The 17,203-nt window shown below is 42.0% G+C and overlaps 1 protein-coding gene across 5 annotated transcripts in view; it reads right to left on the bottom strand.

Moving 5' to 3' along the window:
* Positions 1 to 4,487: 4,487 nt before the first annotated feature.
* Positions 4,488 to 17,203, bottom strand: part of AKAP10 (A-kinase anchoring protein 10) — an 85,317-nt gene continuing 72,601 nt past the window's right edge. For 4 of the 5 annotated variants that reach the window (XM_042917538.1, XM_042917536.1, XM_042917539.1 and 1 more), the window contains 3 exons: positions 16,307 to 16,359; positions 15,609 to 15,704; positions 4,856 to 6,369 (listed from right to left, as the gene is read on the bottom strand). In XM_042917538.1, the coding sequence (XP_042773472.1) occupies positions 6,364 to 6,369; positions 15,609 to 15,704; positions 16,307 to 16,359 (155 nt within the window). In that variant the 3' untranslated portion in view covers positions 4,856 to 6,363. The other variant, XR_006196820.1, reaches the window with a different exon arrangement.

Genomic DNA, 17,203 nt, shown 5'->3' with positions numbered 1-17,203 from the left:
CTGGAGCTGGGCAGGTGGCAGAGCTGAGAGCACAGCCTCCCCATGTGGCAATGGGGGATGTGGAACAAGGATATGGACACAGCCCTGGCCAGCAGCGGGCAGTCGTGAACCGTGCCAACATGAAGTCGTGGTCCAGTTGTGGGGTTAAGGGGGAGGAGTGGCCTGCATGTGTTGGGACTGGGAAGAAACAGTATCTTGAGGAAAGAGATACGTGCAGAATGCACATGTTCTGGAGGAAGACGGAGATGATCAGGAAGTCTGTGGCTCACAAAGAGGGGTCCCCCTAGACTGCCCCCGACAGATGTCCCGCTCTCTCTCCCGTAACACTCATCACATGAATTACCATTGTCTTCTAGGCTGCAAGGAGGGGTACTGCTTGTACCCCCAGTAACTGGAACAGGCATATAACGAGTCCTCAGGAAATATGTGCTGAAGGAAGAAATGGGGAGGAGGAAGGGGAAGAGGGGAAGAAAGGAAGAACAGGTACCAGTGTCCTACGGGAGGGACTTGACAACGAGGGCAGCAAGGGAGAGAGAGACAGGTCAGGAAAGTCATGGTCAAGACCTCAGAGGGCAGTCGGCATCAAGGACCTGGGGGAAGAACTGGAAGAAAATGGACCAGACAGGGATTGTGCATCTTGGGTGGGATGCCAGCTCAGTCTCAGCCCTAAGGGAGCATGTCAGGTGCACTGTCCCCAGCAAAGGCACAGCGCATGGCGGGGCAGGGGTGGGAGCTCAAGACCAAGGGGGCGGAGACTAGCCTGTGGCCTTACCCCCAGGGGGAGACTTGCCTCGATGGTCTCAGACCTGCCCAGTGACTGAGACAGTGGGGTGGCGTTTGCGGGTGCTTGGCTCCGACATCTGAAAGTACTAAGAGATGCGTGTGCTTGTTTTGGTGAATCATGAGTAACAAAGATTCAAATTGCGTTTCTGTGTAGCACAGGCATTTCCAATAACGGAATGAAAACATTCAGTTCCCAATTTACAGGAAAAGACTTAAAGGCAGTGATTCTCCAAAGTCAAACGTCTGGTCTCCAGAGCAGAATAGCGTCATCTAGGAAGGCGTTAAAAATGCGAATCCTCAGCCCTTGCCCCAGACCTACTAAATCAGACACGGGGTTAGGCCCAGAAATGCATGTCTTAACAAGTTCTCCAGGGGATCCTGATGCACGTGACAGTTTAACTACTGCTTTCAGGTAACGGATGGAGTGTTTTCCATTTTAAAGCCACGATCCCGTTTTCCTAGAGCATCTATGCCAGGCTTTCGTCAGCACGAAGCAACAGCAGCACAATGAGAGAAGAGCCCGTGACGATTTACAGGGGGCGCAGAGCAGTGGGGAAGCGGGCAGTCTCACCGCCTGGACTCGCTTCTTCCACCTCTGAAGCCTCCGCCCCCCTCATACAAGGGCAAGTAGGCACTTACCTTACCAGCGCCTGGCACAGTGTAGGCATTCGCTTGTGCCGGTTACGGTCATTATCGGTAAAGTCGAACTCAGAACGAGCAGACTACCTCTTGGAGTCGGCTCAATAGGTTCTTCCAAGGCTGGGATTTTATATCACGTGCATGTGATGACTTTACACTAGCTTTTGTGTTTCTGTTTCTAAGAATTCAGTTCCCGAAACTCTGCACAGAGCCCCATGGGGCTCAGACTGATCCTTGGCCTCTGCTAAGCCTACCCTACTTAGACTTGCTTGATGGCCTCAGACGTCAAGGTGCCCACTCCTTGTTGTCAGCCCGGTGCTCCGTGGCAGAGCGACCCCTCGTTGGGCCCCCTTCAGCCTGTGGGTCTCTTTTATGGGTCGGGAAAGCCTAGTGACTTCCTGCAGGGCTTTGTAAGGAAAGGGTGTTAAATCATAGGCTCAAAAGGCAATCTTGAGTCAAAAAATCCCAGCACACAGTATAGATGGAAGCTTCCAGCTTCTTATCACCTCCTCGGTAGAATGGAACTGGCAGGGGGCTCACAAGTTTGTTTTATTCCCCTGTCCCTGCACTGTAAATAGTGCCTCGCACTTAGTAAGCGTTAAAATGCTTCTAACTTCGCGAACATTTGCTAAACCAGGGGCTCTGTCATTAGAAGGAACAAAGGCTGTTTGTCAAGATGAGGAAATCTAGGGTCTGGGTGGAGCCCGCTGGGTTCTGATGAGCACACAAGGCTGGGCCCGCCACTCAGAGCTACACATAGTGTGGAGGCTGGCACTGTTCGGCGAGGGCCTGTCCTCGAGGGGCATGGCGCAGAGGCCTCTTGCTGTGGTGCAGGCAGGGGCCAGCTTGGGACCATTTAGGGGTGAGCCTGAAGGCACATTCAAGATGGGGGACTCATACCTGAAGTCAAAGGAAATGCCAGGAGCTGAACTCAAACTCACTTTTTCTAGGCACCTTGCCTGCCCAACATAGGCCCCAGGGGCCCAGCTACCCCAGCCTGTGCTCACGAATAGTCCCGTAGGTGCCGCAGCGGTGCCTGGGAGCAGTGCGCTACCACTCTTCGGCAAGGGGCTTCATTATTCCAGGGGAGTTCAGATACCCTCACTGTGCCAGAGCAGGCAGTTTGGAGGGAACAGGCTGAGGATAAATTAGTTGCATAAAATTACTAAGGCAGAAATACTCACTACCCTGTGTGATAGGCAAGCAAGCAGATGAACTTCTCTCTCCCTGAGCATGGATGCCCTCCAGGCTTCTGCTCATACCGATCCCTCCAACACTCTCCGTGGCCACTCCCACCTGCCCAAGATCCATACAGTACCATACTCCTGACTCCGAACCACTCTCAACCCTGCCCAAGCAGAGACCCCGCAAAGGCCCACGGTGCTAATCTGTAAGTGGCCTCCTAGGGTGACTCTTAGTGGGGGTCTCCTAAGTTGTAAACTTGAGGGTTTTGCTGGGATTGACTCCTACTTATGGCTCCAGCCAAAGGCCAGACATCTTGCCTTGTATGTAGAAGTGGTCAGCATTGACCTGTTTTTGATAATCACTGCCCTCCCATCATTTGAAGCTTATTAATTATGTTACTCATTGATAGAAATGTCCTCTATTTCTGGGTTTATTATAGTTGTTACAAGCGGGGATGGTGCTTATCCTTTGGAGGGATGTTGGGAAGCAAGAGGAGGCCCTGGTCCGGAAGGCCTGAGTTCTAACAGGGACTTAGACCTCCCCTTTTCCTAGGCCTGAGTAACTCCTCCCTATATAAATGAGGGAGTGTCTTTTAGCTCCATGAGTTTAGGATTCCATTTTGAGAATTCACAAAATGACCAAGGAAGGTTTACGAAAGAAGAATGCTCCAGAATTCAGTGGTACTTTGCAAACACACTGAGGACACGATCATGAGTAATTAGAACAATCTGGCAGTACTTTAGTCAAGGTCCTTTTGGTCGCATGTAATAAAAATTCACTTCAGACGGACTTTTGAAAAGCCAAAATGCATTCTAAGGATACCTGAGGGATTAGCAGAGTTCACAGCAAAGATGGAGAACCAGATCCAGAAGCCAGCCAAGTCCTCGAGGCCACTGGGGTGGCCCCTCTGGCCCACTCGCACTCATGTTTCTGTATTTCTATTTTAAGCCTCTCTGCTTGTCATGCGGTGCAGCTCATGGGTCCCCGCTTTCTAAGCGCCCCATACCAGCTGCAATCCCAGAGGGTCACTCTCCTTCCCCTTGCAAAACTGTTAAGATAAAGAATTTTCTTGGGCCTGTTTGGGTCAGTTCAACCCTGGTCTAATCAACTGGTGTGTGGGGGAAGGAGGAAAGGGAAAAGGTCACTGTGTGCAGACATGCCAGCGTGAGTCAGGCGGGTATCCCCCAAACAGTGTCGTTAGAGAGAAAAGGTCAGCTGCTTCAGCAGGTGCTCAGCTAGCTGTACTGAAATAAGACAACAAAGAAGATTGTAATTTTCTGCAATCCAGAGTGACCTTCCCCTCCAAATTCTTACTGAACTAGTCACAGCTCCAGAAATGGACACTGCCTCCATTTCATAAAGCTCTACTGAATGTTGAAACCCAAGGAGAAAAAGCGGCAAAACGTTGCTCCCTGCTTTATCACTCATCACTGGACTCGGTTGACATTTGCTTTTCACTTTTCATCAAATCTTACAGGAGTGATTGAAGACGTGGTAAGTTACAGAAGGGACCACTGCTTTACTAACACCTCTTCTTTCTTAACGATTTGCGTTGATGTCAACAACATGATACGGATGGGGTTCAAATGATTCCTTGAACCTATGAGAGCCTGCAGAGGCAGCATATTTTGTGGGCGCGCTGCATAGAGCCTGGAGCACACTGTGTGCTCAATGTTATATTGCATCCCATTCCAGTTTTAAAAGAAGTCCAAGGATCTACTTCCCATCAAATATTAACTCTGCCTAGTAACTTCAGGCCACAATCTGCCTCTGTGTCCCACAGCAGGTGGGGCAGAAAAAAGTAACCAAGTCTCAAACTTGCTACTCTTCTCTGTGTAAGAATCTGATGTCTCTAGCTCGGAAGCACAAAATGTATACAAAGGACTATATACACTCCTAACTAAAAGCAGTAGTTTAAATTAGCCTGGAGTCTTACAGAAATTGTTATTCCAAAACATGCAGAGGCAGCAAGAGTCACCCAAAACCACATTTTATTCTATGACCTTTATATTGCTTTTCTCTTACTTAAAGGTTGAAGCAAAGTGAAAGGATGGCAACATTGTGTTAAAAGAACAAAACGAGTTAGTCACAGCAAATACACCTAATAAAACCTCAGGTCTATGCCATTCACTCCAAACACAGGGCTCAGTCCAGGAGTGGCTCGTGTCTGGGTTTTTGTAAAGCAAACGGAAATATTTGGAAGAATCAACACGTTTCAGGAGAAGAGCCACGAGTGCCCTGAAAGCAGAAAGTTGACACCATTTTAAATATAATTCATATATATATATATTTTTAAAATCAAACACAATTAAATAGAATATGGGTTAAGTACATGAATACTTCGCTTTAGAAGAATAACAGTGGTGGTACACAGTACCAAAAACTTATACACAGCCTTTTGCTTCTTCTGTCGATGAAACAGTGTGCCTCTATACAATCAAATATTGCAATGGAATAAAATCTCTATTCATTCAAGACTTTCTCAAGGACAGAGGTGATTAATAATTATATATTTATATATATATATATATATCTTTTTTTGTTTTCTTTTTTGCAAAGTCTGAGCAAAAGCAGTAACGCCTAAGAGAACGTTCCTTCCCCTCAAACAGTCACGTGCAGCGAGGAGGTGTTGGCACCGTCTGGCCAGTGGAGTGTGCTCGCCAATGGGGCAGGCCTGCTGACGGCGGCGAGGTCCGGACCCGGTAGCTGACTGAGTGGAAGGGCAGGCAGGGGGTCGCCTACTATCCGAAAGACAGAAAGCAAAAAGGCCACCAACTGCACAGCGGAGAAGGGGGAGGCAGCCGAGGCTGGGTGCTCTTCCCGCCCCCAACCCTTGCTTGTCAATATTCTTAATTTACAAAAAAAAAAGAAAGAAAGAAAAAAGAAGAAACAAAACAAAAACCGCATAGTCTGGGAACAAACATTTTGTCCAAGGTACCACAGGGGAAACGGGAGTGGCTGTTACTGTACATTCCTTCCCACACGTATTCTGAAGGGAAAGTGAAGTAACCTGGAGGAGTATTCCAGAAGAGCAGGTCCTGATGCGCAAAGCAAAGGAGACTCCTCTTTTTTGTTAGCAGGGGAGAGCCTGGTTTTCAGTATACTGCATTTTAGGAGCAATTAAAATGTAAAAAGTGTATGCTGTCACCACAGGGAAGGACGATGCCACTGAGATGACCTATCAGCTGGCTTCCTCCCCAATTAATGCCTCTGCGAATGCACAATGCCGCTGAAGGAAAACAACCCGCTAGCACCACGCTGCCTCCCTGAGCTGCCTGGCTCTCGGAGGGGCTGACTCACCTGTTGGTTTAGGAGGCCAAAGCAAAGCACTTCTGGTACCTGCTTTATGATACTTTTAGGGATGGGTTACCGCTACAGAATGGGCATTGAGTATCCGCTCTGCGCTTGTCTGCCTCCCACAGTATGTGGTCCCTGTCTATTCCAGTGGACTAAAATTCTTTCGTAAATGGGTTATTGCCATTGGAAAGCTATTAGTTTTCTAGTAATGTAAACAATACCACTTTGTCTCTTTATGACTTTCACTGTGTGAACATCATGTGCAGCAAATGTCTACATGTCACTCTGCTTAGGATGGAAGTCTAGGATTGTCTGCCATTCTTTCTTGGGAACAACAGTGATATATTCGTGAAAAGAAATACAGTGCTTTGTCTTCATTGGCTGTGTTGAAGAATCCAACCAAAGGAAAAAAGTTCTCTTATTTTTCAAAAGCAGATTTCCTTTATCTCAGGTCTTGAGTCATAGCTGAAAAAAAGAAAAAGAAGAAGGTAACGTACATTTCTACAGCCAGTGACATTATTACAGATTAAGAAGGGAATCAAAACCTACTGTTTACTATATACCAGCATCCAGGACAGCCAGGATTGGACCACAGCCACTAGAGGCAGAATACTAGAACTACCTTTATTTACATATGAATGAATGAATGAATGAATGGATGGAAGCTTTAAAAAGGTCAAGCAACTCACCCTACCATTACCTAACAGGACTAGAGTGGCAACCAGATTTGCTTTTATCTTTCCATTTTGGCACCAGATTATTAGAACGAAATATCTACCTTTTGACAGAGTAATTCTGCTTCTAGCAATTAACCCAATAGCATACTTGTAAGAGAGGGTAAAGACTTCTATACACAGACATTCATTAAAGTACTGTCTGTAACAGGGAAAAACCCCAAACAACTTAAATGACGATCCTTAGAGGATTCACTAAATCAGGAGAGCCATAATACAGAATACTCCAACACCTTCAGAAAGAGAAAAAGAACTCTGACCTCGCCTCCTAAGACCAAGATCTTGAGGCTGAGACCCCTGTACTCACAGCTCTGGGGAGGGAACAAACATCCCGGGGAGACAAGGTCTTGGGGATAGATACACATGAAATAACTCAGTAATGCCGTGAGGTAGTTCACATTACATTCCCAAGTACGTTTCATAGACACGCGCAGAGTAGGCGATTCCGAGCACAGAGGCATCAACATAGGCTAGAGGGAGGCTGGGCACTCCTTCGTGGAAGCAGCTCACATTCATATAATCATAGAATGAGAATCAGAAAGAGATCTTATGAGACTGTCTTGTCCAATTTTTCTGACCTACTGATGAGGAAATGGGGACTGGAAAGGAAAGCAACTTGCAGAAGGTCCCACATGTTCACTAAAAGTGGACTGAAGAAGTTCTGTTAGCCCAGCACTTTCTCCATACCAATACACTGCTGATCCCTAAAGGACACACAGGATGGTCATCTTAGCCAGCCAAAGAGAAGGCTGGCGAGCTTAAAAAACAAAATATAGGGGCGCCTGGGTGGCTCAGTCGGTTAAGCATCCGACTTCGACTCAGGTCATGATCTCGCGGTCCGTGAGTTCGAGCCCCGCATCAGGCTCTGTGCTGACAGCTCAGAGCCTGGAGCCTGTTTCTGATTCTGTGTCTCCCTCTCTCTCTGACCCTCCCCCATTCATGCTGTCTCTCCCTGTCTCAAAAATAAATAAACGTTAAAAAAAAAAAAAAAACAAAAAAAACAAAAAAAAAAACAAAATATAGCAAAATAGACGTAATATTTTAAAAATGAAAAGCACACGATAATAAAATCCGAACATACAACTCAAATAAAAAGCCTCAATTTTAAATACCTGCTTTCTAAAATGGTGTTGAAAAGAACATTTTCACGTTGTCAAACATTTGATCATCAACGATAATGGGGAATCACAACTTCATACACCTTTATCTTGCTCTTTGTTATTTTAGGTTTGACTGAGCCAGTGGAGATAGACAAAAATTACCACCCTTACACAGAAAAAAGGATGGAATCTGCCACAGTGAACAGAGCTTTGGTGTGAAATGGCTCAGTGTGAAGTTCAAAATTAAACCAACCTCTGGTAATGATAGTGCTTGGAGTAAAAGTTGGCAAGGAAAGGGTGATGCTGGACCTAAATTTCAATTCAAGCCCTCCAAACTACTGTGGGTTATACGGGGTGTCATCTGAACGTATTTGATTCTGATTCCTGATTTTTGCTAACATAAATAATAGAGGAGTCATTTAATGCCTTCATAATGAACATGAGCAGATATTCTCCTCTCGCATTAAGTCTCTGTGATCAACTCAAGTTAGGGAAAGTAAAACTGTTGAAAAAACCGGGAATGTTTGGCTTGAGGAGAGGACTGGGGGGTACGCTACGTGGCTGCCTTCAACTTTCTAAAGGTTACCTGCATGGCTTCTCACCGGTACTACTAGAACTAGCTGGAGAAGCTACTGAGAAACAGTATTAGCTTGTGGCAAGTCAGAATTTCCTAACCATTACAGCTGTGGGCCTCCAGATAAAGATGGAGAGTTGATCGCACTCATTCAATTCACTCCTTCCTAAAATAGCAGTTAAAAAAAGAAAAAGAAAAAGAAAAAGAAACAAAAATTCACACAAGTGGGGAAAGTGAGAGAAGAGGCAGAACAAACTTGCAGAAGCTGGAAGCAAATGTATGAGCGGTAAATGACTTAGCTGGTCCAAAAGACTCAATCCTAAAAGGAAAGAGGAAAAAGTGGAGAAGCAACCTGATTTACAAGGCAGAATCCCTCAAAGTCCAGGAATTGGTGGCACCAGTATGTCTCATAAAGGTAATGGGGGCTGGGTGCAAACACAAGGATTTCTTAAAAGCCTGTTTTGGAAGTTAGTAATCTACAGCTATTCTGCAATTCTGCTCAACCAGCCCCTGCCCTGAAACCAATCTCAGCAGAAAAATCTGAGATTTCTTCTCTGAGCAGAATAAGACCGAGGGTCTCTGGGCTGACCTACACCAAACATGACCAAGTACAAGGATTCTGTCCTGAAAAGAGGGGGATTAAGGAGAGGTATAAATAAGAATAATGAGAATTCCCTCGCTTTTCCCCACTTGCCTCCTTGGTAGCCTGGCCTTCATCCTCCAGGCTGGAGACTGCTAGTGTTTTCTCTGGAAATATGATCAGCCCAAGAAGAAAACTTAAATTAAAAAAAAAAAAAAAAAAAATCTGCCATCAGAGTTTCCCAAGGAGATACCTGGCTAGTATATATTTCACTTTTTAAAAAGCTGCCAAATTGTTTTTCAAAGTGGCTACAGCAGTTTGCATTTCCACCAGTAATATGGTAGGGTTCAAACTGCTCTACATCCTTCACCTGTCAGTCTATTTTAGCCATTCCATTAGGTCTGTAGTTGTGTACCATTATGACTTTAATTTGCATTGCTCTCATGACTAAACATGTCGAGCACATCTGCATGTGAATATCTGCCATCTGTGTATCTTCTCTGGTGGAATGTCTGTTTACCTTTTGCCCATTTAAAAAATACCAGATTGTCGGGCTTATTATCGAGTTTAAGGGTTCTTTATATTATTGTGGATACAACCCCTTTCTCAGACAGTTGTTTTGCAAATATCACTTCCCAGTCTGTAACCTGCCTTTTCATTTTCTTTACAGTGTCTTGACAAGTACAAGTTTCTACTTTTGATAAAGATCAATTTAACGCTTTTTCTCCTTTATGGCTCATGCTTAGTATGATCTAAGGAATCTTTGCCTAACCCCAAATCACAAAGATTTTCTCCTACGAGTTTTACTTTTAGCTCTGACATTTAGGTCTATGATCCATTTTGAGCTGATTCTGTATATGCTATAAGGAACAAGGTTCGCTCCCCACCCCACCCCCACATAGATATATATATGTAACTGTAAACTGTAAACTAAAAAGACCATCTTTTTACCATTGGATTAGCTTGCACATATGTCAAAAGTCAATTGACTTCATATATTTGGGTTTACTTCTGCACTCTCTACATGTCCCAACAATCTATATGTCTACCCTTATGCTAATATCCCTCTGTCTTAATCATGCAGCTTTACAGTAAATGTGTCTAGGCAGTGTTAGTCTTCCAATTTGTCTCCCTCCCCACCACGTTTCTGGTTGTTGTTGTTGTTGCTATTCTAGTTACTTTAAATCTCCCGATAAATTTTAAAATCATCTTGTCAATTTCTACAAAAAAGCCTGCCGGGGTATTTACTGTGATTGTACTGAATCTATCAGTAGTCTTGGATAATCTTGTACAGAATGGAGAGTATAGTCAATACTGTATTACATATTTGAAAACTGCTAAGAGAGCAGACCTTAAAAGTTCCCATCACAAGAAAAAAAAAAAAATCTGTTAACTATGTATGCTGATGATGTTAACTGGACTTATTGTGGTGATCATTTTGCAACGTACACAAATACTGAATCACTATGTTGTACACCTGAAAAGAATATAATGTTATATGTCAGTTATACCTCAAACACCACCATCACTATCCTGGGTTGAAAAAGCACCTTTAAAAATTTTTTTTTTAATTTATTGAAATCCAAGTTAGTTAATATTTAGTGTAATAATGGTTTCAGGAGAATTTAGTGATTCATCATGTATATGCAACACCATGCTCATCCCAACAAGTGCCCTCCTTAATGTCCACCACCCATCTAACCCATCCCCCCTAGAAATGGCTCCTTAACAACACTGAATCTTTTGATTCACAAACATGACTTATTTGTTTTTATTTAAATCTTTAATTCTGCTCAGCTATAGTTTATAATGTACAAATATTATACATATTTCATTAAATATATTCCTAAGAATTTCATGTTTTGGGATGTTACTGTAGATTGTATCGTTTTTTAAGTTTCGATTTCCAACTGTTAATTGCTAGTGTATAGAAATGTACTTCATTTTTGTATATTAACCTTATATCCTTTAGCACTGCTAACCTTAGTTCTAATAGCTTTTTTGTAGATTCCTTCAGATACTACTATCCAACAGTCCTTTCTGTGATAATGGAAATGTTCTGTATTGTGCATACATGGCTAGTCACGACCATACTGGATAAAGTAGCCTTAGGAATTTCTATGTAAGTGATGAGGTCTTCTGCAAAGAAAACCAGTTTTACTCCTTCCTTTACAATCTATAGGTCTTTTCTTCTTTGCCTTTTTGCGTTGGCTAGGACTTCCAGTGCAAGTGTCCTTGCCTTTTTCCTAGAATCATGGAGTCTTTCCCCATTAAAAATGATGTTAACTGTTAGTTTTACCAGGTTTAGGGTGTTCTGTTCTGTTCCTAGTTTTCTGAGAGTTTTGTCATCAATGGCTGAATTCTGTCAAATTCTTTTTCTGCATCTATTAAAATGATCATATGCTTTTCTTTTTATGATGAGTAGCAGCAACTGGTTTTCTTTTTTTTTTTTTTTTATTTTTTTTTTTTTTTAATTTTTTTTTTTTTTATTTATTTTTGGGACAGAGAGAGACAGAGCATGAACGGGGGAGGGGCAGAGAGAGAGGGAGACACAGAATCGGAAACAGGCTCCAGGCTCTGAGCCATCAGCCCAGAGCCTGACGCGGGGCTCGAACTCACGGACCGCGAGATCGTGACCTGGCTGAAGTCGGACGCTTAACCGACTGCGCCACCCAGGCGCCCCAGCAACTGGTTTTCAAATATCAGAGCAAACCTGCTTTCCTGGGATAACTCCACGTGTCATGGTGTTCTACTCTTTTTATATATTGATGATTGGTTTCCTTATATTTTTGTCAAGGATTTTGCATGTATGCTCATGAGAGATACTAGCCTGTAGTTTTTTTTTCCTTGTAATGTCTTTGTCTAGTGTCAAGGTAATGCTAGCCTCATAGACTATGTTGGGAAATATTACTTCTTCTTCAATTTTCTGGAACTTTGTCTAGAATCAGTATTATTTCTGTTTTATTTTTTGGGCTTGGGGTTTTCTTTGTGGGAAGGAAATTCAATTTCTCTCCTCTACCCTCCAATTTTATTGCTATGATGGACATAATACTGTTTAAGTTTAAAGTATATAACATGATAATTTGATATATATAGTGCTTATTACATCTATCACCTCATATAAATAGCTTTAAAAAAATAGTAAGAATACTTAAGAACACTCTATTAGCAACTTTCAAGAAAATAATACAATTATTGTTAACTATAGTCACCATGTTGTACATTAGCTCTCCAGAACGAATCGATCTTGTAACTTGAAGTTTGTACCCTCTGACCAACATCTCCTCATTTCCCCTACCCCCTCCAGCCCAAGTCCCTGGCAACTACCATTTTTGCTGTTTCAAGGAGTTTGACTTTTTCAGATTCCACATATAAGTGAAATCACACAATATTTGTCTTTCTATAGGTCTGACTTATTTCACTTAGTAAAATGTCCTCAAGGTCCCTCCATATCGTCACAAACGGAAGGATTTCATTCTTTTTTTTTTTTTTTAATTTTTTAAAAAATGTTTTATTTATTTTTGAGACAGAAAGTGACAGAGCACGAGCAGGGGAGAGGCAGACACAGAATCCGAAGTAGGCTCCAGGCTCCGAGCTGTCAGCACAGAGCCTGAAGCAGGGCTTGAACTCACAAACCACAAGATCATGACCTGAGCCGAAGTCAGACGCTTAACCGACTGAGCCACCCAAGTGCCCTGGCAGGATTTCATTCTTTTTGATCCATTCAACCATAAATGAACACTTAGGTTACTTCCATGTAACACATTTAGGATTCTTGCATAGGATTCTAAATATGCAATGAACATGAGGTGCAGATATCTTTTCGAGGTAGTAATTTCATTTTCTTCAAATATATACTCAGAAGTGGTATTGCTAGATCTATATGATAGTTTTAATTTTAGTTCTTTGAGGGACCTACATACTGTTTCCCATAATGGCTGTACCAATTTACGTTTCCACCAATAGTGCACAAGGATTCCTTTCTCCTACATCCTCATTAACACTTGTTACTGCTTTTTTAAAAAAGAATTCTAGGGGCGCCTGGGTGGCTCAGTCGGTTGGGCATCCGACTTCGGCTCAGGTCATGATCTCGCGGTCTGTGAGTTCGAGCCCCGCGTCGGGCTCTGTGCTGACAGCTCAGAGCCTGGAGCCTGTTTCAGATTCTGTGTCTCCCTCTCTCTCTGACCCTCCCCTGTTCATGCTCTGTCTCTCTCTGTCTCAAAAATAAATAAACATTAAAAAATAAATAAATAAATAAAGAGCCAGCTTTTGACTCTTCTCTATTATCTGCCTGTATTCTATGTAATTGATAATCACTTTTTAATTTATTATTTCCTTCTTTCTTTGGGTTTAATTTACTCATTTTTTTAGTTTCAGGTAGAAGACTGAGACTTTTTTCTTGTCTAATATAAACATTTAATGCTATAAATTTCCTTTTAAGAACTGTGTTAGCAGTATCCCACAAATACTATGCTGTATTTTCATTTTAATTCAGTCCAAAATATTTTTAACCTCTATTTTGATTTCTTCTTTGACTAATAGGTAACTTAGAAGTATGTTATCTAATCCCCAAATATTTGGGGAATTTTCCACATATCTTTCTCTGACTTCTTGTTTAATTCCTTTGTGAGGAGAAAACAGATTGTAGGATTTCAATCTTTCAAAATGTACTGAAACTTGTTTTATGGCCCAGAATATGGTATATCTCAGTCAATGTTCTATATGTAGGCCAAAATAATGTGTATTCTGCGCTGCTAGATGCATTATTTTCTACAAGTCACTTAGGTCAAGTTGGTTGACACTGTTATTCGAGTCTTCTAAACACTGTTCTATTACTGAGACAGGGCTATTGAAATCTCCAAGAGTCATTACGGATCTGTGTATTTTTCCTTGTAGTTCTATCAGCTTTTGCTTTATGTGTTTTCAAGCTCTGTTGTTGGATGCAACATTTAGGATTCTTTTTTTTTTTAACGTTTTTTATTTTTTGAGAGACATAGACTGAGCACAAGTTGGGAGGGTACAGAGAGAGGAGACACAGAATCCAAGGCAGGCTCCAGGCTCCGAGCTGTCAGCACAGACCCGACGCAGGGCTCGAACTCACAAACTGTGAGATCATGACCTCAGGCAAAGTCAGACGCTTAACTGACTAAGCCACCCAGGTGCCCCCACATTTAGGATTCTTGACGTCTTCTTAATCAACTGACCTTTTTATCATGTAAAATGTCCTTTGTGCCTGGTAATATTCCTTGTTTTGAAGTTTACTCTGACTTGTAGTAATATGGGCAGTCCAAATTACTTTTATTAATGTCTGCATGGTATATATCTTTTCCATCCTGTTACTTTTTAAGTCTCTATATTTAAAGCAGGCTTCTTACAGATAGCATCTGTCATTATCTAATCAATCTCCGATTTAACTATTTATTAATTTTTTTCAATTTAACTATTTAGACCATTTACATTTAATATGACCACTAATAGGATTTCACTTAAACCTACTATTTTGCTCTTTGTCTTCTATTTGTCCCATGGATTCTTTCTTTCCTTTTCCCCCTTTTCTTGAGTTCTTTTGTATCCAGTAATTTTTTTGGTATGGTTTCTATAGATTATGTTTTTCTTCTGATTGTGGGTCAAGTTTTTCTGCTTCCTTGCATACCTAGTAATGCAGTGGATGGCAGACATTGTTACTTTTATACTGTTGAGTACTGAATTTTACTGTGTTCCTTTAAAGCGGGCTGGCCTTTGTCCTGTCATGCAGTTGTTATTTACAGAGCAGTTTGATCCTTTCAAAGGTTGCTCTTCAGTTTGGTTAAGGGGCTTTACTCTAGAGCTTTCTGGTTTGTTTTTTTTTTTTTTTTTTTTAAGATTATTCATCTATTTTGAGAGAGAAAGAGAGCTTTCATGTGCGCACAAAAGAGGGGCAGAAAGAGAGAGGCGGAGAGAGAGAATCCCAAGCAGGCTCCGTGTTGTCAGTACAAAACCCAACGCAGGCTCGAACCCACAAACCATGAGATCATGACCAGAGCCTAAAATCAAGGGTCAGTGCTTAAACAACTGAGCCCACCCAGGTGCCCCATACTCTAGGGTTAATTGAGCTCCAGCAGTAAGGCATAATGTTTCTGAGGAACTACCCAATGCCTTGTCCATTACAAGACCTTGGTTAGTAGGGGTGGGACCTATTCCTAACCCATGTTTCAGGAATTAATTTCTGTTATTTTTTCCATGGCCATGGGCATTTTCACCCAATACATGTATAGATCAGTATTTGGCCAAGCCCTTCAAGGGACCTCTCATAAAGAGAGAAACTCTGGAGCTTTCTTTCTGTGAAGCTCCTTTTCTGGTATTCTTCTCTATGACTTCTAGCCAATTTAGGTTATCCAAACTTTGACTTCTAACTCCTTAATTCAGCAACACTATGAACTCAATTAAGGTCTCCCCTCCCTGCACTTTGGAAACTGCTTCTGGGCAGTGAGCTACAGATCACCTCCATGTTACCCTTATTTCAAGAATTACAGACCTCTACTGCCTTTTGTCCAATATCTGGAACTAGCTGTTTCACTTAGTTTGTTTTCTAGTTGTCCATGATGAGAGGGCAGTTTCTACAGCAGCTAATCCTTCAAAGGCAGAAGCAGAATCTCCCTTATGCCCTTTTTTAATATCTGGAATTTAATTCTTTCCAGTTTTTATACAAGCTAGATCAGAACACAGGTCATTCTTACCTTTGTAGACCTCTCTAAGGGCTGATCATATTGTGCCTGTTGCATAACATCACTGACTATCATTTTAGCAATCTTCCAAGCTAGCTCTTCTTGGGCCTAAAACAACAACAACAAATCATTTCAAACTGTTGATAATGGTTATTCATTAGAAAAGTCAAGACTTACATTGTCAGTGCTCTAAACACAACTGTATATGATAGGACCTGGGCCACCCTCTGGCTATGCTACATTAACATGCTATTTGTTCACTGTCTTCTAGGGTGAGCTACTGGGTACCCAACATCATGACTATTTTCAAGTTAGATGATCAAAACATTTTTCTTTTTCCACTCACATCTCTCAATGTACTTAACTAACAAGTCAAAAAGCAAGCCTCCTCTTCTGCAAACAGAAGAAGTGAGGAAAGAAACATTTGAGCTTTTTGTTTCTATGGATGCCTGATGGTTGATGGAAACTTGGAGGTATGGATATTTCTCAGTGGCTAGAGTCTCTGAACTAAAAAATCCTGCACTGACCCCACAAGGCAATTGTTAGATACTAAAAAGGGCCCACCCTTTCTTGTTACCTCCTGGATAAGGGAGCAATGATGTGCCATGTTGCTTAAACGTGGGAACTAAGGAAAGAGAAAACCTGAAACTTTACTTAGACAAAGTGCCACTTATAAACAGGAATTTCTTTACACTGAAAGTAGACTTTACCTCATCAGTATTTCCTTGCACCCATTTCTTCATAGCTTGTGAGAACATGGATCCTAGTAAACAAAACCAAAATTGAATGTAGATTTCATGCACAATTCTACATTAAAAAGGTGCTCTTATTCAAAAGCTATTTCCAGAAATGGATATTTTTTTTTTGTACACTCTCATCTAAAACATTAAGGAATATTACCGTTAATCAAAATTGATTATCTCCATTAACAAGTATTTAACTTGCAAAAGACTTTTGAAAATCTGTTTCAGAGTTTTGGACTTTTCTTCTATTCTCGTCACTTAATAAAAGTATTATCGGGGCGCCTGTGTGGCTCAGTCAGTTAAGCATCCAACTCTGGCCCAGGTCATGATCTCATGGTTCACGAATTCAAGCTCCAGGTCGGGCTCTGTGCTGAGAGCTCAGAGCCTGAAGCCTGTTTCAGATTCTGTGTCCCAGAATTCTGTGTCTCTCCCTGCCCCTTCCCTGCTCATGATCTATCTCTCTCTCAAAACTAAAATAAAAACATTAAAAGAAAAAAAAGAAACTATTCTCTAGTGTTAGATTTTCAGCTAATATTAAGTGAACAAAAGAAAACCATGACTAGGATTTGGTCTTAGATAAGAGTCTAGCGGTATGTCAGGAGGTATCAATCTACTTGTCATATATCCACATTTTTTAGACCAGCTCCTATACAAAAGGGCTTCCAGTAAAAACTACACTGTCACATGCTCAATCTCTGGTCTGTATAAATTGGCTGATTAACAGCAGAGTTCTAAATGGCCATGCTCTGTCCAGGCCACAGCACACCTCAACCCCCTAGGAGATACACACAAGCCTATCTTCGTATAGGTAGGTACTCGGGTGCTGGGGAATCACCAAGACATAGACTAGCCACTTTTTCCATT

The sequence above is a fragment of the Panthera leo genome, chromosome E1, assembly GCF_018350215.1.
Source record: "Panthera leo isolate Ple1 chromosome E1, P.leo_Ple1_pat1.1, whole genome shotgun sequence".
Classification (NCBI taxonomy): domain Eukaryota; kingdom Metazoa; phylum Chordata; class Mammalia; order Carnivora; family Felidae; genus Panthera; species Panthera leo.
The sequence above is the reverse complement of the archived record's forward strand: the minus strand, read 5'-3'. Positions and strand labels throughout refer to the sequence as shown.